This window comes from Rana temporaria, chromosome 8 (genome assembly GCF_905171775.1).
Source record: "Rana temporaria chromosome 8, aRanTem1.1, whole genome shotgun sequence".
Classification (NCBI taxonomy): Eukaryota; Metazoa; Chordata; class Amphibia; order Anura; family Ranidae; genus Rana; species Rana temporaria.
The window spans coordinates 165,130,005-165,156,879 of record NC_053496.1 but is presented as its reverse complement, the minus strand read 5'-3'; the positions used below and the strand labels follow the sequence as shown (position 1 = coordinate 165,156,879).

Sequence of the window (26,875 nt, the reverse complement as noted above, 5' to 3'; positions counted from 1 at the left end):
TGTGACAGACAGATGGTTGTGCCATCTATTCAGACAGAGAAGTCAGGATAAGAAGGAGGTGGGGAGGAAATATTATGAGCTTGGTTTTGGATAAATTGAGTTTGAGGAAGTGGTGGGTCATCCAGGCTGATATGTCTGTTAGTAAACTAGTGATGCATAAGGGGACTGATGGAGTGAACTGAGGGGTAAAGAGATATATTTGGGTGTCATCAGCCTAGAAATGGTATTGAAAGCCATGGGAGGCTATCAACTGACCCAGTGTAGAGAGTAAATTAGTCATGGGAACAATTCATGTAAATCAGGGGATAAAGTAGACTATTGTTAAGGGATGAAAATAAAAAAGTGCCATCAGGATTGTTGTAAAAGGTACTTTAAAGTGGATGTAAACCTGAAATGTTTTATTAATTTTTTTGCTGTCACAATGTACAGTATAAGATTTCCTATCATCTGTGCCCGGTCTTGCCACACAAAGTTAATCCAGCTCTGAGCAATCCTCTTTTATTGTTCAGTGAAATAAAACGGACTTGCAGAGAAAAACCTTAGTCTGTTCCGCCCCCTTGCTGTGAATGACAGGTTATTTACATATCTCATGCACTAGCTTCAGACAGGCATTATTTTTAAATTCCCACACTATAAAAGGTCGCCTGCAGGTCGGCCTTGTGTAGTGTGTTGCGGGGGTGGTTAGAGACAGAGAGAGAGAGTGTCATTTTTTCTAGGTAGATAGAGCAGGCAGGCTAGTCAGTTAAAGTTACAGGACCAGATTCTCAAAAGAGTTACGACGATGTATCTCAGGAAACACCGTTGAATCTCTGTTTTTGGCCCCTGGTATGTATGCGAGTGATTCCTAGAATCATTTTCGCATAGATACGGCCAAGATCCGACAGGTGTTAGTCACTTACACCATCGGATCTTAGATGTAATTCGCCGCTGGCCGCTAGGTGGCGTTTACGTTCAGTTCTCATTTGACTATGCAAATGAGCCTGATACGCCGATTCCCGAACGAATTTGCGTCGCGTAGTCGTCGTTTCCGTAAGCGTAAGGTTACCCCTGCTATACGAGGGGTAACCCTACGCCAGTCCGCCGTATGCCATGTTAAGTATGGCGTCGGGTCAGCGTCGTCTTTTTCCGTTGGTTATGTCGTTTTACTAAGTCGTCCGCGAATACGACTTTACGTCAATGACGCTCACGTCAGCGTCATTGACGTTTTCCGTTGTGAGCTGGAGCATGCGCACTGGGCTCTTTTTCCGCCCGGCGCATGCGCAGTTCGATCGGCGCGGGGGCACGCTTAATTTGAATACAAGCCGACCCCTTTGAATTACGCGGCCATACGCTGGGCCATTTACACTACGCCGCCGCAAATTACGGAGCAAGTGCTTGGGGAATACGGCACTTGCTCCAGTAAGTTGTGGTGGCGTGGTGTAAATGGCTTGCACTACGCCAACGCAGGATGTACAGGAATCTGGCCCACAGTGTGTAGAGGATATATATGCATCCCAGGTGTTGTATATATATTTATACACTGTATAGTTTAGCTAGATCAGTTCTTCCTAATTTATTGGCAGGCAGGTGATTGTGCTAGCTGCAGTATTCTCACGTGGTATACTGCCTGTGTCCTCTGCAGATTGCACCTAAAGCTACTTGGTGTGTACTCCCTGTGTCCTCTGCAGTGTGCACCTAAAGCTACTTGGTGTGTACTGCCCGTGTCCTCTGCAGTGTGCACCTAAAGCTACGTGGTGTGTGTACTGTCTGTGTCTGTGCTATTTTTCCCAATGATTTTCATCCATATTGCAGGGACCAGACATTACATTAAGGCCGTAAGCAGTTTTAAAATACTTTTTTATTATAGTAATCTAATTTTGTGCAGGGACAGTTCTAAACACGTGCCACTTCACAGGCATACTATAGACACCCAGCAGGTACGATATTTAAAGGAATTTTTCTTTTCAAAACTTTTTTTTTCCATTGATACATGTTCCCTGGGGCAAGACGCGGGTTCTCAAACCCGTTTTCCGACAATAACTTGCATATTAGGCTTTAAAATTAGCACTTTTGAATTCGAACGTTCGAGTCCCATAGACATCAATGGGGCTCTAAATGTTCGCGCGAAGGGTCGGTCCGTTCGATGGTTCTGGTGCAAACCGAACGGGGGGGGTGTTCGGCTCATCCCTACTGGGGAATTGGTACAACAGGAGAAATAAAGATCTGAAGAAGGGGGAAACACGAGGGAAGTGAAAGAAGGAGGAAACTAGAGAAGCAGATCGTAGGGGAAATGAAGGTCCTTCTTTGGTATGTATCTGAAGACTAGGTTTGAGATGTACAAGGTGGCTGAACATTGTTGGCTATGCTGGCAAATTCCAAATTATTGTTATCTGACGGTGTCAATATATGACCTTGGCCTGCCATAGGTGTGTAGACTTTCTCATGACCTAAGCCAAAGAGGGGTGTACCACATTTTTCTATCTGTTCTATAAGACAGTCCTTGCTGTGTTAGCAAGTGCACCAACTTTATTGGTCAGAAAGTTCCTCTTTAATTTGAATTTTTAGGTGATGCAACTGGACACCAGAGGGATTTCCTGTGTGTGAACGCTGATGAGTGACAAGTTTTGATTTCCTCGTGAAACACGCTCCACATTCCAAACAGGAAAAAGGTTTCTCCCCTGTGTGAGACCTCTCATGTGTAATCATGTGGGGTTTCTGTGCAAAGCATTTCCCACATACGGAGCACGCATAGGGCTTCTCCCCTGTGTGAGTTCTCCTGTGCGTAATAAGATTGGACTTGTGCGCAAAGCACTTCCCACATACGCTGCAGGAGTATGGCTTCTCCCCCGTGTGAGTCCTTTCGTGGTCATCGAGGACATACTTTTGTACAAAGCTCTTCCCACAGATAGAACACGAATACGGCATCTCCCCCGAGTGAGCCTTCTCATGCATAGCAAGGGTGTACTTGTGAGCGAAGGGTTTCTCGCATACGCTGCAGGAAAATGGCTTCTCCTTCGTGTGGGTCCTTTCATGCATGGTCAGGATGTATTTTTGGGCAAAGTTCTTCCCACACACAGGGCATGAATGTGGTTTCTTCCCTGCGTGTGCTCTTTCGTGTGTTGTCAGGTTTGACTTATAGGCAAAACATTTCCCACACATGGAACAAGAAAACGGTTTCTCTCCCGTGTGTGTCTTTTCATGCTCATTTAAGTTGGACTTTTGCGAAAAGCTTTTTCCACATTCAGAACACGTATAAGGCTTCCCCCCCGTGTGCACCACTATGTGTCGCTCAAGTCTGCCTGCATCTGGAAAGCCTTTTCCACATTCAGAACAGGAATGTGGTTGCTCCCGCTTGTGGTTCCTTTCATGCTTGCTGACGTAAGATTTGGAAGAAAAGTATTTCCCGCAGACCGAACAAGAGTAGGGCTTCTGCCCTGCGTGGGTTATCTCATGCCGGTCTAAGCAGCCTTTATCTGGAAAGTTTTTTCCGCACTGAGAACAGGAAAATGGCCTCAACCCCGTGTGAAACCTTGCGTGCTTAATGAGACCGCCCTTCAAGAGGAAGCATTTCCCGCATTCCGAACAGGAGTATGGCTTCTCTCCTTTGTGTATTTTTCGATGCGTGAGCAGGTTCCCCCTTTGGGTGAAAGCTTTTCCACATTCAGAGCAGGGAAATGGCCTCTCTCCAGTGTGACTTCTCCGATGCGTAATGAGTTTTGCTCTCTGGTTAAAACACTTCCCACACTCGGAGCACTGGAACATTTCTGCTCCGCTAAGAGTTGGATGGGAAAACTCCGGAAAACTCCCACCATGTGTAGAGGGATCAGCTGATGGACTTGCACTTTGATGGATTGGATGGAGACTTGGAGTAGTGGGGTTTCCCTCTGAAGATCTTCCTGTAATATCATCTGGTGCTTCCAAACTGCACTTTGCGTGGGGTTCATCTGGAAGAGATAGGAAGTCCATTTATTTTAACCACTTCAATACAGGGCACTCTCACCCCCTTCCAATTTTCAGCTTTCAGTGCTCTCACACTTTGAATGACAATTACTCAGTCATGCAACAATGTACCCACATTAGATTTTTATAAAAAAATATTTAGACAGATAGGCCCGGATTCACACACACTGGTGCCGTATCTCCTTTACGCTACGCCAACGCAGCGCAGAGAGGCAAGCACTGAATTCACAAAGCACTTCCTCCTAAATCTGCACTGGGTTTCTCAGGCCTCGTACACACGAGGGGATCTCCGCTGGAAACGGTCCGCCGGACCGTTTCCAGCGGAGATTCCTCCTCCGGATTTTGATCCGATGGCTTGTACACACCATGGGATCAAAATCCGCGCGGAATACATCCGCGGTGATGTCTCGCGCCGTCGCCACGACGATGACGCGGCGACGTACGCGACGCTGGAAGGTAAGTACTTCCACGCATGGGTCGAATCATTACGACGCATGCGAGGGAGGGGAGCGGATGGATTGATCCGGTGAGTCTGTACAGACGACCGGATCAATCCACTGGAAACGATTCAAGCGGATAGATTTCTTAGCATGCTAAGAAATTTCTATCCGCTTGAAATCGATCGGCCTGACAAATCTCCGCGGATAAATATCCGCTAGGCCGTACAGACGACCGGATTTGTCCGCTGGAACTGATCCGCGGATCAATCCCAGCGGATAGATCCGGTCGTCTGTACGAAGCCTCAGGCGTAAGTCGGCGTAAGTGGAAGTGGGTGTGAGCCATGCTAATGAGGCGTGACCCCATGCAAATGATGGGCCGAGCGCCAGACAGATACATATCGCCAACTGCGCATGCGCCGTCCCGTGGGCGCAGCTCAGTGCGCATGCTCACAATCGCGTCGGAACAACTGCCTGAGATACGCCGGATCACTGCCTACGGCGTGAACGTAACCTACGCCCAGCCCTATTCACGTACAACGTAAACTACGTAAAATACGGCGGCTTGTGTTCCCTGGTGCAGCCCTTTGCATGGATGCTGCTGAGTTACACCTCCTTTATGGGGCTTAACTTTACGCCGTACGTACAACTTACGCGCACCAGTCGTAGCCTGCGTCGGGCGCAAGTACGATCGTGAATCGGCGTATCTCCCTCATTTGCATATTTGAATAGAAAATCAATGGGAGCGCCACATGCGTCCAGCATAAATATGCGCCCAGTCTACGCCGGCGTAGGCAAGTTACGTCGGTGTAAATGAAGCCTATTTTAGGCGTATCTTAGTTTTGTGGGCAAGGCGCACAGATACGACGGCGCATATTTGCACTTACGCAGCGTATCTTGAGATACGTCGGCGCAAGTGCTTTGTGAATCCGGGCCATAGAGCTTTCTTTTGGTGGTATTTAATCAACACTGGATCTTTTAATTCTTGCTTAAATACATTTTGGATTTTTTTATTTTCTTCTTAGTTTCTGTTATAAAATTTGGAAAAAAAGTAATTTTTCTTCTTCACTGATGTGCACTGACGAGGCTGCGCTGATAAGGTGGCACTGATGGGCACTGAAACGCTGCACTGATGAGGAGGCACTGACAAGGCGGCACTGATGGGCACTGAAAAGCTGCACTGATGAGGAGGCACTGACAAGGCTGCACTGATGGGCACTGATAAGCTGCACTGATGAGGAGACACTGAAGGGAACTGATAGGCAGCGATAGGCAGCACTGACAATTAGGGCACTGATGATCAGCTTTGATAGATCAGCTCTCCTGTCTCTGTGTGAAGAAAGTAGAGCCGATAACCGGGAAGTCTGATTACATGTGACCAGCTGTGAACTGTAACGAGCGATCGTGGGTGCCCGGCGGTGATCGCGCCCCTATTGGCTGCTCGGCGAGCTGACGTATAGCTACGTGATCTCGCCCAGCAGAGCCGACCTGCCGCCGTATAATCTGATCGGCAAGCAGTTAAAACATCGTTAAAAAATGCAGCATGTTCGGAAAAAAAAATTGTCGTTTTTCAGAACCCGAAAAATGATGTGAAGCCCACACACCATCATTTTAAATGACATTTTTTAAAAACGATGTTTTTTTCATGACGAAAAATGATCGTGTGTACGCGGCATGAGAAGTGAGGGACAATGGTGGAAGATGACACCAGGTATAAAAAAGGGAGAATCTGTGAATTTGGTTGCTGTAACTCACCTGTGCTGCTCTTTGGAGGAGTTTCCTCATCTTCAATCTTCACAAGTACTTTTCCCTCCTCAGCTTTGAATGTCCTCTCAGTCACTTGGAGGTCTTTGTGATCTGTGCAGGAAAAAAATAGATAATTATTTCAGATGTGTTTGCAGGCATCGGTCCTCAACCCCTACAGTACCCTGCGGGGTGGACCTCTCTGCGAAAACTCCTGGTCCCTCGATCCCCCTCCATCCTGCCATTTGCAGGATAGGCTGGATGCTACAATTGTGCCCCCTATTCAAACTGTGCTTACTTACTCACTGTAGCTAGAGAAGAAAAGAGCGCTGAAGTCAAAAGGTAAGGCTCAGATGTGACGAAGGAACTGTATGATTGAAGGGGCTCTGTTAACGGTGGGAACTGTATGATTGAAGGGGCTCTGTTAACGGTGGGAACTGTATGATTGGAGGGGCTCTGTTAACGGTGGGAACTGTGTGCTTGGGGAGCTATAGAGGGGATTCTGTATAGCTAGGACTATGATGTGATGAGGGACCCATGATCTGACGGGGGACTCTGATGTGATAGGGGGGGGGGGGGCTGTGATGTGATGGGGAAACTCTGACCTGATGGGGGATTTCTAACATGAAGGGGGACTCTGATGTGATGGAGGGGGGAAGGGGCTGTGATGTGATAGGTAGACCTGTGATGTGATAGGTAGACCTGTGATGTGATAGGAAAACCCCTCATGTGATGGGAGACCTGTGATGTGATGGGGGGGGGGGGGAAGGGGCTGTGATGTGATAGGTAGACCTGTGATGTGATAGGAAAACCCCTCATGTGATGGGAGACCTATGATGTGATGGAGGGGGGAAGGGGCTGTGATGTGATAGGTAGACCTGTGATGTGATAGGAAAACCCCTCATGTGATGGGAGACCTGTGATGTGATGGGGGGGGGGGAAGGGGCTGTGATGTGATAGGTAGACCTGTGATGTGATAGGAAAACCCCTCATGTGATGGGAGACCTGTGATGTGATGGGGGGGGGGGGGGAAGGGGCTGTGATGTGATAGGTAGACCTGTGATGTGATAGGAAAACCCCTCATGTGATGGGAGACCTATGATGTGATGGAGGGGGGAAGGGGCTGTGATGTGATAGGTAGACCTGTGATGTGATATAAAAACCCCTTATGTGATGGGAGACCTATGATGTGATGGAGGGGGGGAAGGGGCTGTGATGTGATAGGTAGACCTGTGATGTGATATAAAAACCCCTTATGTGATGGGAGACCTATGATGTGATGGAGGGGGGAAGGGGCTGTGATGTGATAGGTAGACCTGTGATGTGATAGGAAAACCCCTCATGTGATGGGAGACCTGTGATGTGATGGGGGGGGGGGGAAGGGGCTGTGATGTGATAGGTAGACCTGTGATGTGATAGGAAAACCCCTCATGTGATGGGGGACCTGTGATGTGATGGAGGGGGGAAGGGGCTGTGATGTGATAGGTAGACCTGTGATGTGATAGGAAAACCCCTCATGTGATGGGAGACCTGTGATGTGATGGAGGGGGGAAGGGGCTGTGATGTGATAGGTAGACCTGTGATGTGATAGGAAAACCCCTCATGTGATGGGGGACCTGTGATGTGATGGGAAATGGGGCAACCTCTGATGTGATTGGAGACCTCTAACATTAATGTGATGGAGGATGACCTGTGATGTGATGGGAAACTTGTGATGTGATAGGGAAGAGGGGAAACCTCTGATGTGATGGGGAGTCCTCTGACTTGATGAGGGACCTCTAACGTGAAGGGGGAACTCTGATGTGATAGGGAATGGGAAAACTTCTAATGCAATGGGAAACCTGTGATGTGACGTGGGGACCCCTGACCCGATGGGGGATCTCAAACATGAAGTGGGACTCTGATATGATGGGGAATGGGGAAACCTCTGATGTGAGTAACTTGTATAGCGCTACAAATGCGAACTGAATCGCCTCAAGGCGCTTGGCATCCAGTGTCGTCCTGATCCTTCAGAAAAGGTGGGTCTTTAGTTTTTTCCTAAAAGCCCAATGGTTTTCTTCCATGCGGATGGTCGTGGGTAGAGCATTCCAGAACCGAGGTCCTTTGACTGCAAATCTACATTCTCCCTTAGATTTGTAATGGGATTTGGGGATTTGGAGGAGGTTTTGGTTAGTTGACCGGGTCCCTCAAGATTTGGCCAACTATTAAAGGGGGCCACAACTAAAAAACACTGCTGTAGTTCACTTTATGCATCAAGGTTTTGACACATCAGATGCTGACTCGTTTATCACCAAAGTCTACTTAATGCTTAAAGTTCATTAGGCCCACACGTTATTTCATTCAGTTACCAAGACTTCTGTATTTCAAGGTCAACATTTATGAGCTATAGGCCTACAACTAGACAATTGTAGTGGAACCTCGGATTACGAGCATAATCCGTTCCAGGAGAACGCTCGTAATCCAAAGTACTCGCTTATCAAAGCGAGTTTCCCCATTGAAGTCAATGGAAACGAAAATAATTTGTTCCGCATTGACTTCAATGGCATGCAATACCGCATGCGGCCAGAGGTGAGGGGGGGTAACGGAGAGCCTCGGAAACGGCCGGAAAGGCCTGAGGACACCTCGGTTGACCTCAACAAACCTCAGAAAGACTAGTTCCAGAGGTTTGCCGAGGTCAGCCGAGCTGTCCTCTGACCTTTCTGTGCATTTCCGAATGGCACCGTTCAGCTACGCTCGGCTCCGGCACCCCCCACCTCTGGCCAAACGCGGTACTGCACACCGCTTTGGCCTGAATCCTGCTCGTTTTGCGAGACAACACTCACAAATCGAGTCTGAGTATCTGAAAGGTATCCAGTCCTAAGGCCATTTATGTTCTACAGATGAAGAAGACCGTACAGACTAAATAAAGATCTGTAAATCTTTTCTGTGTGAATAAATATCTTAGTAAATATATATCCTACTTGTGTCAATCTTTATAGGAACTTCCTCCTGTTTAATCCTCTCATATCCTTCTTCCTCCTCCTCAGCTTTGGCGTCTCTCAGAGTGTCTCTGGTATCTCCGGGGTCTGTGAATAAAGATGAGAGTGAAATGGGTTGCCACCTTTTCTTCAATCCAAACCTGAACACTTTGGGTGCCCAAAGGAGAGTAGTATTGTGGTGCGCATAGCGTGCCACAGCAAAATATGGGTGTGGCCAAATTGCTTTTGTTGACATCATCACTCTGCCCCCCCAGTGATACCGAACCTGCTCCCAGACAGCCACCTTTAGATTTGTGTGTGACTATCTTGGTTACTTGGGGAGCCAAAGCCCAGTATAAATAATGTGTCTGGGTTTCAGTCCACCTGAAACCCAGACACATGATTGAATACCCGTACTGTCCGGGTGAATCCTATAACATGTGGTAACCCTAGAGTGAAGCCTCCTGTACTGAGATGTATGAGAGACCCCATAGAGTGTGTGTGGGGGGGGACTGGTCACGTCTCTTGGCTGGTAACACACAATGACATGATGTGAGGAGGAGAGCAGGAGTCTAATAGAGGCTGATGGCTCCTGACTCCCCCACTGGGCACATACTGTCTCCCCATTACTGTCTACTGATAGGAGGAGGGGGGAGAAGAAGAGATTGTTGTAGTGACTGAACAAGGAGAATCTGGGACTCTTCTCTGGATTGAGACTGCATTCACACCTGAGGGACGCAACGCGTTCGGCATATGTACCTTTTTTGGTACTAAGCCAAGTGTGTTTTTGTTTGAGGTGCCATTAAAAAATAAGAGATTGTTGTAGTGACTGAAAAAGGAGAATCTGCGACTCTTCTCTGGATTTAGTGTTTATTCCTCACCTGTGCTGATCTCTGGAGGATCTTCTTCTTCTTTGCATGGCCCATCACCCATCACATACAGATCTTCTTCTTTAACTTCAACTTTGACAGGGGTCAAATTTATACGCTAATAAAAAAAAAAGAGACAATGATAAACCATACAGACCCTTATATTATTATACTACTATCCAAGACGACTCTCTATTCTATCTACCTGATCCTCCTGAGGGATCTCCTGGTGTTCCTGTGTGGAGTCCCGGGAATACAGAGGACGGGGACATCTCTCTGGGGGATTTCTCTTACTGGATCCATCTGTAGGAAACACACACTGACTGATTACATTTGGCTAGATTCAGATAGGACGGCTTAACTTTGTGCGGGCGTAGCGTATGTTATTTACATTACACCGCCGCAATTTAGAGAGGCAAGTGCAGTATTCACAAAGCACTTGCTCCGTAAGTTGCGGCGGCGTAGCGTAAATTGGCCGGCGTAAGCCCGCCTAATTCAAATGTGGAAGAGATAGGCGTGTTTTATGTAAATTAATCGTGACCCCACGTAAATGACGCTTCGAAAGAACGCATGCGCCGTCCGTGGACGTATCCCAGTGCGCATGCTCCAAATCACGTCGCAAATAGTCAATGCTTTCGACGTGAACCTAACTTACACCCATTCCCATTCACGGACGAGTTACGCAAACTACGCAAAACGTGAAAAATTTTACGCTGTTCCAACGTCCATACTTAACATTGGCTGCGCCATTTTTTTGGTGGTTTATCGTTACGCCTGAAATGCCTTACGTAAACAGCGTATCTTTACTGCAACGGGTGTGCGTACGTTTGTGAATAGGCGTATCTAGCTGATTTACATATTCTAGGCGTAAATCAGCGTACACGCCCCTAGCGGCCGGCCTAAATAGACAGCTAAAATACGACGGCGTAGGAGATTTACGCCGGTCGTATCTTAGCAACATTTAAGCGTATCTCAGTTTGAGCATACGCTTAAATATACGACGGCGCGGATTCGGAGTTACGACGGCGTATCTACTGATACGCCCATCGTAACTGTACCTGAATCTAGCTAATTGTTTCTAATGCCGCGTACACACGACCGTTATTCATGTCATGGAAAAAAAAAAACATTTTTCTTGAAGTGATTCCTCTCAAGCCTGCCTTGCATACACACGATCGTGAAAAAAAATGCTCGAGCAAAGCGAGGTGATGTACAACAAGTACGACGGCACTATAAAGGGGAAGTTCCATTCGAATGGTGCCACCCTTTAGGCTGATTATGCTGATTTTGTGTTACTGCGTGTTATTAAAAGTTTGGTGAGAGACGATTCGCGCTTTTCAGTCTTCGTGCTTTTCAGTCTGTTACAGCGTGACGAATGTGCTATCTCCATTATGAACGGTAGTTTTACCAGAACAAGCGCTCCCGTCTCATAACTTGCTTCTGAGCATGCGCATTTTTCCCCCCTCGTTAAAGCCTACACACGACCGTTTTTTCACGACGTGAAAAACGACGAGAAAAAATAGAGCAGGTTCTACATTTTTAACGCCCATTTTCTCGTCGAGAAAAATGCTCTGGAGCCAACACACAATCTTTTTTTCACGACCAATTTAAAAAATTGAAATTTTCTCGTCATGAAAAACGGTCGTGTGTACGCGGCATAAGTCTTTTATATCCACTTTCAGACCAGCGACATACCCATACGTTTACTGAACTTCGGGTGGTTATACTTGGATGATGAAGAATCGGCGGTCGGCTCTCTTGTAAAAGCAATCCTAGCGGCCCCTCCTGCTGCCTTCCGTGGTTTCTCGGGCCCTCCCGTCCCACCAGAAGGCCCAACCATCCAGCCTGCTGGATGGTTGGAGAGCCGAACAAAGTCCAGATCAGCTTTGATACCCGGATGTAAACTGCGCCATTTAAAAAAAAAAATCAAAAGCATTCGAAAACACAGATCTTTGTGACCCGGACCATTATGCAGGTTAAGGACCTTGCCCCTTTTTGCGATTCCGCACTGCGTCGCTTTAACTGACAATTGCGCGGTCGTGCGACGTGGCTCCCAAACAAAATTGGCATCCTTTTTTTCCCACAAATAGAGCTTTCTTTTAGTGGTATTTGATCACCTCTGCGGTTTTTATTTTTTGTGCTATAAACAAAAATAGAGCGACAATTTTGAAAAAAATGCAATATTTTTTACTTTTTGCTATAATAAATATCCCCCAAAAATATATTAAAAAAAAAAATTTTCCTCAGTTTAGACCGATACGTATTCTTCTTCCTATTTTTGGTAAAAAAAAATTGCAAAAAGCTTTTATCGGTTGGTTTGGCCAAAATTTAGAGCGTTTACAAAATAGGGGATAGTTTTATTGCATTTTTATTAATTTTTTTTTTTTACTAATGGCGGCGATCAGCGATTTTTTTTTTTCGTGACTGCGACAATTTGGCGGACACATCGGACAATTTTGACACATTTTTGGGACCATTGTCATTTTCACAGCAAAAAATGCAAAACCCGCTGATGGGGTTATGTATGACCTCATCTGTGTTTCTAACTGTTGGGGGGTGTGGCTGTAGGTGTGACGTCATCGATTGTGATTTACACAAAGGGGTGTTTACACACAGCTCTCCCCGTTCTTCAGCTCCGGGGACCGATTGCGGGACTCCAGCGGCGATCGGGTCCGCGAGTCCCGCGGCCACAATCACGGAGCTTCGGACCAGGTCACGTGCACGCGCGACCCCACTACTGGGCTTAAAGGGCAACGTACAGGTACGTTGATGTGCCCAGCCATGCTATTCTGCCGACGTATATCGGCGTGAAGGGGTCCTTAAGATTAAGGCTTACCTGTAGGTGCTTAAAATATCACGGTTTAGGAGATATTTACTAAAATCACGGGCGCCGATGTCTACGCACTTTAGCAACAGCGATTGTGCCGTTCCAAAGGGAGGCCACTCCGTGACTGGCAGGTCCCGCGCATGTGTGGGAGTGACGTCATCGCAGCTCCGGCCAATCACAGCGCCGGAGCCACGATACCCAGAAGTAACCCCCGGGAAAGATGTCGGCTGTCCGAGCGGTGTACGAGGACGGCTGCGGGGGCTTCGATCGGAGGTGAGTATTACATAATGAGCTAGTATGCTATGCGATTTTTTTTTCGGTACTGCGACATTATGGCGGACACTTCGGACACTTTTGACAAATTTTTGGGACCATTGGCATTTTTATAGCGATCAGTGCTATAAAAATGCATTGGATTACTATAAAAATGCCACTGGCAGTGAAGGGGTTAACACTAGGGGGCGGGGAAGGGGTTAAGTATGTTCCATGGGTGTGTTCTAACTGTAGGGGGGGTGGACTCACTAGGGGAAATGACTGATCTTCTGTTCATACATTGTATGAACAGAAGATCAGCATTTCTCCCCCTGACAGGACCTAGTGGCCTGCGCGAGAGCCGACGTTATATTACGTGCTCTCGCGCAGGGGAGCCGACCTGCCATCGTAAGACGACGGCGGCCGGTCGGCAAGTGGTTAAAAAATATATAATGTTTGGGGGTTCTAAGTTATTTTGTAGCAATAAATACTGATTATTGCATGTAAACAAAAAGGGCCGGATTCACAAAGAGTTATGCCGGCGTATCAGTAGATACGCCAACGTAACTCTGAATCTAAGCCTGTCGTAAGTTTAAGTGTATGCTCAAACTAAGATACACTTAAACCTAGCTAAGATACGACGGCCTGCGCCGTCGTATCTTAGGGTGCAATTTTTCCGCTGGCCGCTAGGTGGCGCTTCCGTTGATTTCGGCGTAGAATATGTAAATGACTAGATACGCCGATTCACGAACGTATGCTTGCCCGTCACAGTAAAGATACGCCGTTTCCCTAAGAGATACGCCGCGTAAAGATAAAGCTGCCCCCTAGGTGGCGTAGCCAATGTATGGCCGTCGTTCCCGCATCGAAATTTGAAAATTTTACGTCGTTTGCGTAAGTCGTCCGTGAATGGGGTTGGACGTAATTTACATTCACGTCGAAACCAATACGTCCTTGCGACGGACTTTGGAGCAATGCGCACTGGGATATGTACACGGATGGCGTTCGTAAAAAACGTCAATCACGTCGGGTCACCAATCATTTACATAAAACACGCCCCCTCATCCTCATTTGAATTAGGCGCGCTTACGCCGGCCCCATTTACGCTATGCCGCCGTAAGTTAGGAGGCAAGTGCTTTGTGAATACAGCACTTGCCTCTCTGACTTAAGGCGGCGTAGCGTAAATACGATACGCTACGCCGCCGTAACAATGCGCCGATCTACGTGAATCCAGCCCAAAGTGTCAGAAAAGGGCCGGTCTGGAAGTGGCTATCAGAGGATGTGTATCTAGGGGGATCCTCAATACTCTTCTCTCCTTTACAAGAAATTAAAGTCTCCTCTTACCCGGTGATGTGAGGGGCGGCCGCTTCTCCATCATGGCGTCCTTGTGTCCTTCGAAGAACTCCCCCTTTGCCGTATGTCTGAGCCAGCACACAGACAATCCACAGATCGAGCTGCAATAACATGAGATTGAAGGAAATATTTTAAGCAGACGATCATACACAGGTCTCAACTGAACACTTTTTATCTTCATTAGATCTTTGAAGATAGAACTGTATCACGTCATCAGCTCGTTCCTATTCCTAGATTAATACGGTGTATTCAGTTACTAAGACTGATTATTAACAGAGAATAATAAAGGGTAAAACTGGCTCATGGGCGGGTCGGTTTGCCCACTAGGGGCTCAGGAACCCTGGTGGAGAACCACCCTACTGAAACTCAGGTCCACTCTTCAACGGCCACCTTCCACCAGGCTAATCTGAGCTTTACCTGCGACTAGGGTTGCCACCTCATCCCTTTAAACCCAAACAAATATTAACCACTTAACGACCCCTTCACGCCGATATACGTTGGCAGAATGGCACGGCTGGGCACATCCACGTACATGTACGTGGCTCTTTAAACCCAACCGTGGGGTCGTGCGCGCTACGGGCGCATGCACACGACCCAGTCCGAAGCTCCGTGACCGCGGGCACGGGACTCGCGGACCCGATTGCCGCTGGAATCCCGCGATCGCTCCCCGGAGCTGAAGAACGGGGAGAGCTGTATGTAAACACGGCTTCCCCGTTCTTCACTGTGGCGCCGTCATCGATCGTGTGTTCCCTTTTATAGGGGAACACAATCGATGACATCACACCTACAGCCACACCCCCCTACAGTTAGAAACACAAATGAGGTCACACTTAACCCCTTCAGCGCCCCCTTGTGGTTAACTCCCAAACTGCAATTGTCATTTTCACAGTAAACAATGCATTTGAAATGCATTTTTTGTTGTGAAAATTACAATGGTCCCAAAAATGTGTCAAAATTGTCCGAAGAGTCCGCCATAATGTCGCAGTCACGAAAAAAAAATCGCTGATTGCCGCCATTAGTAGTAAAAAAAAAAATTTTTTTATATAAAAATACAATAAAACTATGCCCTTTTTGTAAACGCTATAAATTTTGCGCAAACCAATCGATAAATGCTTATTGCGATTTTTTTTTACCAAAAATAGGTAGAAGAATACGTATCGGCCTAAACTGAGGGAAAAAAAATAATGTTTTATATATTTTTGGGGGGATATTTATTATAGAAAAAAGTAAAAAATATTGAATTTTTTTCAAAATTGTCGCTCTATTTTTGTTTATAGCGCAAAAAATAAAAACCACAGAGGTGATCAAATACCACCAAAAGAAAGCTCTATGTGTGGGGAAAAAAGGACGCCAATTTTGTTTGGGAGCCACGTCACACGACCGCGCAATTGTCTGTTAACCACTTCGTTACCGGGCCTATTTTGGCACTGTTCTCCTTTATGTAAAAATCACAATTTTTTTGCTAGAAAATTAATCAGAACCCCCAAACATTATATATTTTTTTTTAGCAGACACCCTAGGGAATAAAATGGCGGTCATTGCAACTTTTTTTCTCACAAGGTATTTGCGCAATAATTTTTCAAACGCCTTTTTTTAGGGAAAAAAACAGTTTCATGAATTAAAAAATAACAAAACAGTAAAGTTAGCCCAATTTTTTTGTATAATGTGAAAGACGATGTTACGCCGAGTAAATAGATACCTAACATGTCACGCTTTAAAATTGCGCACACTCATGGAATGGCGCCAAACTTCGGTACTTAACTTATTTTTGAGTTACAGAGTAGCTCTAGTGATAGAATTGTTGCACACGCTCTAACGCACGCAATGATACCTCACATGTGGGGTTTGAACAGTGTTTACATATGTGGGCGGGACTTGCATGCGCGTTCGCTTCTGCACGCGAGCGACCGGGACAGGGGCGTTTTAAATTTTTTTTTTATTATTTTATTTTATTTTTTTACTTCATTTTTTTATTTTTACACTTTTTTTGACATTTTTTTTTTTTGATCACTTTTATTCCTATTACAAGGAATGTAAACATCTCTTGTAATAGGAATGTGTGTGACAGGTCCTCTTTATGGAGAGATGTGGGGTCAATAAGACCCCACATCTCTCCTCCAGGCTTGAAAGCATGAAATCGGGAAAACAAATTCACCAATCTCATGCCGACAGCCGCGATTGCGGCTTTGTTTACTTCCGGGTACCGGGCGTGACGTCATAACGTCGCGCCCGGCCCTCCGACGGTCATAGAGATGACTGTGACCGTCTGGCCGATTCGCTCTCCGGGCCCCCGATGGCACGGGAGAGCCCGGAGAAGCACCGGATGGCGGCGGGAGGGGGTGCACGTCCCCTCCCGCTGCCTAGAAGAACGATCGAGCGGCGGAACCGCCGCTTTGATCGTTCTTCTGGTGCACAGAATCGCCGGCTGAAGACAGATATCTGAATGATGCCTGCAGCTGCAGGCATCATTCAGATATCACCACTCAAAGTCCAGGACGTCCCAGGACGTCCTACGGGTCTGAAGTGGTTAAAGCGACGCAGTCCCGAACTGTAAAAACCCCTTGGGTCTTTAGGCAGCATATTGGTCCGGGGCTTAAGTGGTTAAAGGGATGAGGTGGCAACCCTACCTGCGACACAGTTGTGTACCATGTTCACACTGAGCACATATGAGGCCATCATGGAACACTGGGACTTCCAATCCCAACACAAGTCCCTCCCCCGAGGATTTACAATGTCCATGTCACAGAGGTCTGTTTTATTAGGTTGGCCACAGACGGTGGTGTTTCCAGTGAACATTGACTTTTCCAATCTCTGCATGCTCCTTATGTTAGTGTTCATGCCTACGCCGCGTCTGATGTTTGTCCTTTTTTAAACCAATACAATCATTCTTGCGATGAGAGAAAAGACAGTGGATTGATCCTCAGGTCATACTTCTCAGGCGTGGGAACAATTTATTAAAACAAACTGTATGAGCTTCAAATAGGAGCGGATAATGCAAGGAATATTTTTTGTCCGGCCAGATGTGTCACCCAATCGGAAACGCCAGCTGCTTCCAGTCGTTATGATCATTGATTGGTCAGATTAAAACTAACAACAGAGCAGAATAAGAGATTTTATGATTGACTTGTGCTGTCACCTTCATCCAGATTATCATATATTGGGGTGTCATACCACACTCCCCCAAAAGTGATGGTAACCCCATCTATCCTCCAATACTTTTATAATAATAATAATAATATTAATACAATATTACCTCCTCCTCACTGTGCAGCCTGCCCCCAGCTATGCTCAGCCGCTAGATATAAAGAAAAGCTCTGTGAAGTCTGAATTCCTCATTTGGGCTGCAAGAAAATGGCTGCCTCCCTCTCCCTATCGAAAGTCTAGTTCCTCTCCACTGGGGGGGGGGACGTGGAACGCAGTGTAACCACGGGCCGGAAGTAGGCGTTTCTAGCAAGGCAGAGATGCTCATCTATGGGCTGTTATATCCTGATTGGACGCTAGAGGGCGAATACAGCACGCATTCATTTTCACCCAGGAGACTGGCGGCCATTTTCTTGTAGCCTACCAATGCCGAATTAAGCAATACAATTAATAATATTGTTAGATCAATTACATTACTGTATTATAAAATAATGTTATGATTTACTTTTACATTTGAGCCTGCCAACAGACCGCAGTCATTTATTCAGCTTGAATTGAAGGTAAAAGGTTAAAGACCATATAATATAGTTTTATACCATTCTGGGCACAATTTACAAAAGATTATCGCATGCGTTATGTCGTTCACGTGATCCCTTACTGCAAGCGATAACAAAAGTGTCAATTCACTATCGCTTGTATGCGCTATTTAACGGAAACACCAAAAACTTTCGGTAAATAACGCATAAAAAGGCAATTCACTGAAGGAAATAAATAAATACATGCATGTAGTAATTAAAGTGAGGTTCCGTAAAAACTCCCAGGGTGCATTGCTCCAAATGACGTTGCAAGAATGTCATTCACAAAGCACTTGCCTCCTAAGTTACGGCGGCGTAGCGTTAATGGGGCCGGCGTAAGCGCGCGTAATTCAAATGAGGATGAGGGGGCGTGTTTTATGTTAATTTTTGGTGACCCAACATGATTGATGTTTTTCCCGAATGGCGCATGCGCCGTCCATGGAATTTCCCAGTGTGCATTGCTCCAAAGTACGCCGCAAGGACGTCATTGGTTTCGACGTGAACGTAAATTACGTCCAGCCCCATTCACGGACGAGTTACACAAATGACGTAAAATTTTCAAATTTCGACGCGGGAACGATGGCCATACTTAACATTGGCTACGCCACCTAGGGGGCATGTTTATCTTTACGCGGCGTATCTCTTACGGAAACGGCGTATCTTTACTGCGACGGGCAAGCGTACGTTCGTGAATCGGCGTATCTACTCATTTGCATATTCTACGCCGAACTCAATGGAAGCGCCACCTAGAGGCCAGCGGAAAAATTGCACCCTAAGATACGACGGTGCAGGCCGCCGTATCTTAGGCAGGTTTAAGTGTATCTCAGTTTGAGCATACACTTAAACTTACGACGGGCTTAGATTCCGAGTTACGTCGGCGTATCTACTGATACGCCGGCGTAACTCTTTGTGAATCCGGCCCAATATCTCCAGGATATGTAAAGACTATTCTTGATTTGTTTGATTCTGAACTCAACAGGTTAATTGAAAGAGGCTGATGTGTTCAACTCCAGCCACCTGTGTTTCTGTTATGATGTAAATGAGTCCAGGCTAACTTCTAAGGATCTTTTTATTGTTGCTTCTGCTAATTGACCCTGTATTGTATGAGGGAGTCCTCTGATAATATGTATTGTAGTTTAGGAGACAGGAAGTCTAGCCTAAAGCTCATGTCTCTGAGACATGCTGTAAGGGATTAGTTAATTAGCTCATGTTAATTAGGTCTGGTCACAGGTGTATTTTCAGAGTAATATGAGCAGGATATTTATGCACCTCATCTCTTACTGTATATAAGCCTGTGGTCTCTCAATAAAGATTGTCATTCCTGCTTGAACCTCATACAGAGCGTTGTCTCGTATTTGGGGGAGAATTATTTGTATGGGGTCTTATTCGGCTGGTTGGAGTGTCTGGTAGCTGCCTTGTGTTCGGGAATGGAATATCCTAAACGACGTTAACCCCATTCATACACGGGGTGTCGTTACAGCACCTAAATGCTCTATTTCAAACAACAAGTGCAAAAATAAATTCATACACAATAAAATATACTATCTAGTAAAATTGGTATTTATTCATGTGATTCTGCATTTGCTTACCCACCAATATCACTAGATAGTATATTTTATTATGTATGCATTTTTATTTTTTTTCACTAATATGGTTTTGTACTTGTACGTTTTGTACCTTAATGTATAATTAAGAAGGGCTTATACGGGTAAGGGGACCAATCTAGTTGTTGTTTGATTACAGATCACAATTCAATCATAATGTCTTTCCATTAGGGTTGCACCGATCCCACTTTTTTTTTTTTTTTTTTTTTTGCCTCAGAGAACTATCCGGGGACTTAATCAATTTGCGTTCAATTCGCAGTCTCCTTAGTTCGCATCATGGTTGGAAACATTTTTTGTTGTTGCAAAAGTGCATTTAAATATATGTCAATAAATATACAAAAGAAGAGAAAAAAAAAATAAATACTTAAATACCTAAATATACTATAATTACCAAAAATTTTTTTAGCCGGCGGCACATGCGTAGTTCGATCGGCGCGGGGACGCGCCTGATTTAAATAGTACACTCCCCCTAGCCGCGGAATTTGAATTCCGCCGGGGGATTTACGATCCGCCGGCGCAACTTTAGAGGCAAGTGCTTTCTGAATACAGCACTTGCCTCAAAAACTTGCGCCGGCGGATCGTAAATCAGATAGGTTACGCGGATCTAAAGATCCGCTAATCTATCTGAATCTAGCCCCCTGTATTTATCGTGTATAACACGCACAGGCATATAACACGCACCCTAACTTTAAGAGGGATGTTTCAACACGCAGTTTTAACTGCGTATAACACGCAGGCACAGTTTACCCTCTATTTTCAGGGTAAAAAAGTGAGTGTTATACGCTAATAAATACAGTGGCCCGGATTCAGAAACAATTTACGTCGGCATGTCTATTGATACGCCGCGTAAATTCTAGCATGCGCTGGTGTATCTTCTTTCTGTATTCAGAAAGCAAGATACGCCGAAATTTGGCTAAGATTCGACTAACGTAAGTCCCTTACGCCGTCGTAGCTTAGTTGCATATTTACGCTGGCCGCTAGGTGGCACTTCCGGAGATTTACGTGTAGAATTTGCAAATTAGGTAGATACGTCGATTCACGAACGTAGTTGCGCCTGGCGTATCTATATGCGTCGTTTACGTAAGGCATCGGACCGGCGTAAAGTTACCCCTGCTCTATGAGGCATAGCCAATGTTAAGTATGGACGTCGGGACAGCGTCGAATTTTCCGTTGTTTACGTTAAACGCTCGCGAATAGGGCTTTGCGTAAGTTACGTTCACGTCGAAAGCATTGACTATTTGCAACGTGATTTGGAGCATGCGCACTGGGATACGTCTACGAACGGCGCAATACTTCCCTTCTTTTTTTTTTGGGTGGGGGGGGGTCCCTTCTTCTCTCTTTGATTTTTGTTGCTCATCGATGGTGAATACCGTGTTGGGGGTTGTATTACACCGGAGGATATATCCCTATTGTTATCTATGCTGGTCTGACTACCTGGGTCGGGTGTCATGTCCGTCTGGTAAGCAGGATGTTTGCCTAATACCGGTAGAAGACGGCACTTACTTCAAACAGCAATTAAGAATTCTTCACTATTTTTCACTTGGATTGAAGATTCTGGTGGTGGCTTTATGGACATTATTATTCATAATTTTTCATGGATTTTTTGCACTATATGTTTTTTGAGCGCGGTATGAAATTTATTTTGTTTCCTTTCACATTTAGACTTTGGTCTCACTACGAGCTGCCCTACGTATATTTATTTACCAAATTTATTAGCTTATTGTTGGTTCAGGGTGCGCGGCTTGCTTATAGGCTTACAACCTATGGGCCAGATTCACAAAAGAGATACAGCGGCGTATCTCCTGATACGCCGTCGTATCTCTGAGATACGATTGTCGTATCTATGCCCTTGATTCATAGAATCAGTTACGCATAGATAGCCCTAAGATCCGACAGGTGTAATTGTGTTACACCGTCGGATCTTAGGCTGCAATTCTAGGCCGGCCGCTAGGTGGCGATTCCATTGCGGTCGGCGTAGAATATGCAAATGACTAGTTACGCCGATTCACGAACCTCTGCTTTGCCCGTCGCTCTAAATTTACGTAGTTTCCGTAGAGATGCATCGCGTAAAACTAAGGTTGCCCTCTAGGTGGACTAACCAATGTTAAGTATGGCCGTCGTTCCCGCGTCAAATTTTTAAATTTCACGTCGTTTGCGTAAGTCGTCCGTGAATGGCGCTGGACGCTGTTTACGTTAACGTCGAAACCAATGACGTCCTTGCGACGTCATTTAGCGCAATGCACGTCGGGTAATTTTACGGACGGAGCATGCGCAGTACGTTTCGGCGCGGGAACGCGCCTAATTTAAATGGTGCCCGCCCCATTTGAATTAGGCGGGCTTGCGCCGAGCAGATTTACGCTGCGCCGCCGCAAGTTTACAGGTAAGTGCTTTGTGAATCGGGCACTTACGCTGTAAACCTGCGGCGGTGTAACGTAAATGGGATACGTTACGCCGCCGCAGCATAACGGATTTCTACGTGAATCTGCCCCTGTATTTTTTTTTTACACCAGCACAAATGCCCCTTACCCCTACACTGCCCACCACACTCTTGGAATACCAATCCGTATAAACAACATGGCAATCATCAGTTAACATATTTTATTTTAATAAATGTACTCAATAAACCATCACAAGCACACTGAATTAGCTAACCCATGCAGATTAGTAAACGTCCCATATTTACACACAGGTGAGCATTTTTTTTCTCTTCAACATTTTTGCTATCTTACTCTGCTTACCCCCAATGTTCCTCCCCACTCAGCCTGCTATTAATGACTCTAATGTTTCACTAACCTCTGTCTTTTGGAACAGGTGCATCTAAGCTACTACCTCCTGTATAATGCCTGGTCACTTCCTGGTTGTCTGTTTCCTGATAACCACAGTGCTGGGAGCTTTCTCTCTGTGGTCACTAATCAAGGAGGTGTGATTACTGTGGGCCGGATTCAGAAAGGAGATACGGCGGCGTATCTCCAGATACACCGCCGTAATTAAAATTGTGCGCCGTCGCATCTTTACGCCGATTCACAAAGCAAGATACGCCTGAAAACATGGCTTCAGCCGACCGACGTAACTTGCCTACGACGGCGTATCGTGGTCGCATAGTTACGCTGGACGCATTCAGCGTTCCCATTAAAAAATATGCAAATGACTAAGATATGCCGATTCACGAACGTAGTTGCGCCCGGCGTATCAATATACGTCGTTTACGTAAGGCGTCTGACCGGCGTAAAGTTACCCCAGCTATATGAGGCGCAGCCAATGTTAAGTATGGACGTCGGAACAGCGTAGAATTTTACACGCTTTACGTCGTTTGCGTTAGTCGTCCGTGAATAGGGCTGTGCGTAGGTTACGTTCACGTCGACTAAGCATTGAGCGGGCGTAATTTACGGAGACAATTCGACGTGATACTGAGCATGCGCGCGCATGCACCGTTCGTTAAGCCCGTCATTTACGTGGGGTCACGAGTCATTAACATACAACACGCCCACTACCAGCCTAGTTTGAATTAGGAGGGCTTACGCCGGCCCATTTACACTACGCAGCCGTAACTTAGGGCCAGATTCACGTAGATCAGCGGATCTATAGATCCGCTCAATCTACGTGATTTAAGATCCGCTCCCGCAAGTTTGAGAGGCAAGTGGCTAATTCACAAACCACTTACCTCCAAACTTGCGGCGGCGGATCCTAAATCCCCCGGCGGAATTCAAATTCCGCGGCTAGGGGAGTGTACTATTTAAATCAGGCGCGTTCCCGCGCCGATTTAAATGCGCATGCGCCGTCCGGGGAATTTCCCGGCGTGCATTGCTCCCACTGACGTCACTAGGACGTCAGTGGTTTCGACGTGAGCGTGACTTGCGACGCGCGTGTTTGTGAATCGGCGTACGCAAACGACGTTAGAAAATTCAAATTTGACGCGGGAACGCCGGCTATACTTAACATTGGCTGCGCCTGATAAAAGCAGGGGTAAGTATACGCCGGGAAAGCTGCTACGGAAACGTCGTAAGAAGACTGCGTCGGGTCCGCGTACGTTCGTGAATTTGCGTATCTCGCTGATTTACATATTATTCAAGGTAAATCAGCGGGAACGCCCCCGGCGCCATTTTTAAATCGAAAATAAGATCCGACAGTGTAACACAGTGTAACACTGTCGGATCTAAGCCCTATCTATGCGTATCTGATTCTATGAATCAGGCGCATAGATAGGACCAGTGTAAGTCAGAGATACGATGGTGTATCTGTAGATACACCGTCGTATCTCTTTGTGAATCTGGCCCTTAGAGCGCAAGTTCTTTGTGAATACGGGACCTCCCGCTCTAAGTTACAGCGGCGTAGTGTATCTGAGATACGCTACGCCCGCCTAAAGACAGGCGCTTCTTTCTGAATCCGGCCCTGTGTGTCTAAAACCCCTCAGAACCAGTTTAGTTTTCCAAACCATCACTGCCCTGTATTGGCTCTGTACATCACAGAAGCAGGAAACAACATGCAAAAATGAAACTAGAAACTGAAGGTACATTATATGATTGATTTGTATCTATTTTTAAAAGGAATCAGTTAACTATTATGTCTCTATACCCTGTAAACAGTCATTTCAGCAAAAAAAAAAAAATGTTTCCTTTAAGAACACAGCACTCAGCCTGGGAAGTCTCTGGAAACCTCCATGTGCAATCCGTGCAAAAAAGGGAGAATAGCTGGTGTCATGGAAGTCGGCTAAAACATAGTTTTATTACTGCAGATGAACAACAGTCAAAAACCCAACGCGTTTCAGTCATCAGGCCGTAATCATGACTGATTAGCCATGTGGCCGTTCTCCCTTTTTTTTTGCATGAAGCTGTCTTTTGTCTTGCTGCCATCCAGGGCAAAGTTAAAAGTGTCTCTACAAGGGGCATTCCCAATATACCTGCACTAGCCTTTCCTGCCCTTCTTAACAGCTCCTTGCTATATAAGCAGATTAAACTTAAAGGGTCACTAAAGGAAAACATTTTTTTATCTGAAATGACTGTTTACAGGGCATAGAGACATAATAGTTAACTGATTCCTTTTAAAAATGATTAAAAATAGATAAAAACCAATCATATAATGTGCCTGCAGTTTAGCTTCGTTTTTGCTGTTGTTTCCTGGTTCTCTGGTGTACAGAGCCAGAGAGCCAATAGAGAGCAGTGAAGGTTTTGTAAAACGAAACTGGATTGGTGCTGAGGGGTTTTAGACACACCTCCTTGATTAGTCACCACAGTGAGAAATCTCCCAGACTGTGGTGATCAGGAAACAGACAACCAGGAAGTGTCCAGAACAGAGAGGAATTACAGCAACATCAAAGCAAAAACGAACAAGGAGGACATGAAACCAGGACTGCAGTAAGGTAAAGGAAGCTATTTAGCTAAAAAAAAAAATTCCTTTAGTGACCCTTTAAGCTTTTGGAAAAAATCTTGATTATTCTAATAAGGCAGGGGTCTCCAAACTTTCCAAACAAAGGGCCTGTTTACTGTCCTTCAGTCTTTAGGGCGGGGCGTAATGTGGTCAGTGGGGGGATCAAAATGTCCTGAGCCCTGTATCAGTGAGAGTAAACATGGCCTCAGTGTTGGTGGTTAGTAGGAGGAGTAGTGCCCCATAACTGGTATTAGTGGGAGAAAAGGTGCCCCGTTGTTGGTGATAACAGTAGGAATAGTGCCTCATATCATTGGAGGAATAGTGTCCCAAGGGCCGGATGAAGGCCTTTGACGCATGGGCCATGGCTCTTTTGGGTAGGGGTGGACCTCTCATGATGGCGGAGATGGGAAGCTTCACACTTGTATCCATAGCTCTACCTATGTTGGGGGGGAATGTCCTGAGCCCAGTATCAGTAAGAGTAAACATGGCCTCAGTGTTGGTGGTCAGTAGGAGGAGTAGTGCCCCATCACTGGTATTAGTGGGAGAAAGGGGGCCCCGTTGTTGGTGATAGTGGTAGGAATAGTGCCTCATATCATTGGAGGAATAGTGTCCCAAGGGCCGGGTGAAGGCCTTTGACGCATGGGCCATGGCTCTTCTGGGTAGGGGTGGACCTCTCATGATGGCGGAGATGGGAAGCTTCACACTTGTATCCATAGCTCTACCTATGTTCAGTAAGAGTAAACATGGCCTCAGTGTTGGTGATTAGTAGGAGGAGTAGTGCCCTATCACTGGTATTAGTGGGAGAAAGGGTGCCCCGTTGTTGGTGATAGTGGTAGGAATAGTGCCTCATATCATTGGAGGAATAGTGTCCCAAGGGCTGGATGAAGGCCTTTGACGCATGGGCCAATTCTCTTCTGGGTAGGGGCAGACCTCTCATGATGGCGGAGATAGGAAGCTTCACACTTCCACACTTGTATCTATAGCATTACCTATGTTGAGGGGGGGGGGAATGTCCTGAGCCCAGTATCAGTGAGAGTAAACATGGCCTCAGTGTTGGTGGTTAGTAGGAGGAGTAGTGCCCCATCATTGGTACCAGTGGGAGAAATGGTGCCCCAATGTTGGTGATAATGGTAGGAATAGTGCCTCCCTCGTATCATTGGAGGAGTAGTGTCCCAAGGGCCGGATGAAGGCTGGCAAAGGGTCACACCCGGCCCTCGGGCCACAGTTTGGAGACCCCTGTACTAAGGCAAGCACCGAGTCATTGTTAGCTAGCTGAGTTGGAAGTATGCACAGTGGCCAAGTAGAGTAGCTGTCGGGTTCCTGTATGTGTAATGCACATACTTACTTCCAAATGGTGCTGTGTTTTAGAAAGAGCATATATTATAGTTGACTTCAAATCAAATTCACTTCACAAAGGCGAGAGGCCTCTTTCATTGGGAATAAAAGTAAAATCTTCAAAATGTTAGATGCCAGATGTAATTTTGCAGCTGGAAACCTGGACCCTTCTATTCTTTCACAGTGGGTACACAAGCATGACTTGCTAGTAAGATGTATATTGTCCATTGACATTTTAAGGCAAAGCCTTTTCAATCCATAGAAGAAATTATCCAGCAACCCGGTACGTTCCAAATTCTTTATTAGGCTGCATTAATAGCGGCACTAATTAGCTAACATGCTTCAGCCATGACAGCCTTCTTTTTTGATGCCTTGATGGTTGAAACATGTTAGCTATTTTGTGTCGCTTTTAACCACCAGGCACGTAAACCCCCTTAATAACCAGACCAATTTTCAGCTTTCGGTGCTCTCACAATTTGAAT

The 26,875-nt window shown here is 46.0% G+C and overlaps 1 protein-coding gene across 1 annotated transcript; it reads right to left on the bottom strand.

Annotated features, from left to right (window-relative positions):
• Positions 1-2,102: 2,102 nt before the first annotated feature.
• LOC120910470 (oocyte zinc finger protein XlCOF6-like) lies at positions 2,103-17,725 on the bottom strand. Its single transcript, XM_040322226.1, has 7 exons — positions 17,628-17,725; positions 14,366-14,475; positions 10,151-10,248; positions 9,958-10,063; positions 9,080-9,184; positions 6,051-6,233; positions 2,103-3,923 (listed from the first exon to the last, which is right to left on the bottom strand). Exons 2-7 carry the CDS (start codon positions 14,397-14,399, stop codon positions 2,506-2,508), a joined length of 1,944 nt encoding a protein of 647 aa, XP_040178160.1. The 5' UTR covers positions 14,400-14,475; positions 17,628-17,725; the 3' UTR covers positions 2,103-2,505.
• Between the last annotated feature and the right edge of the window lie 9,150 nt (positions 17,726-26,875).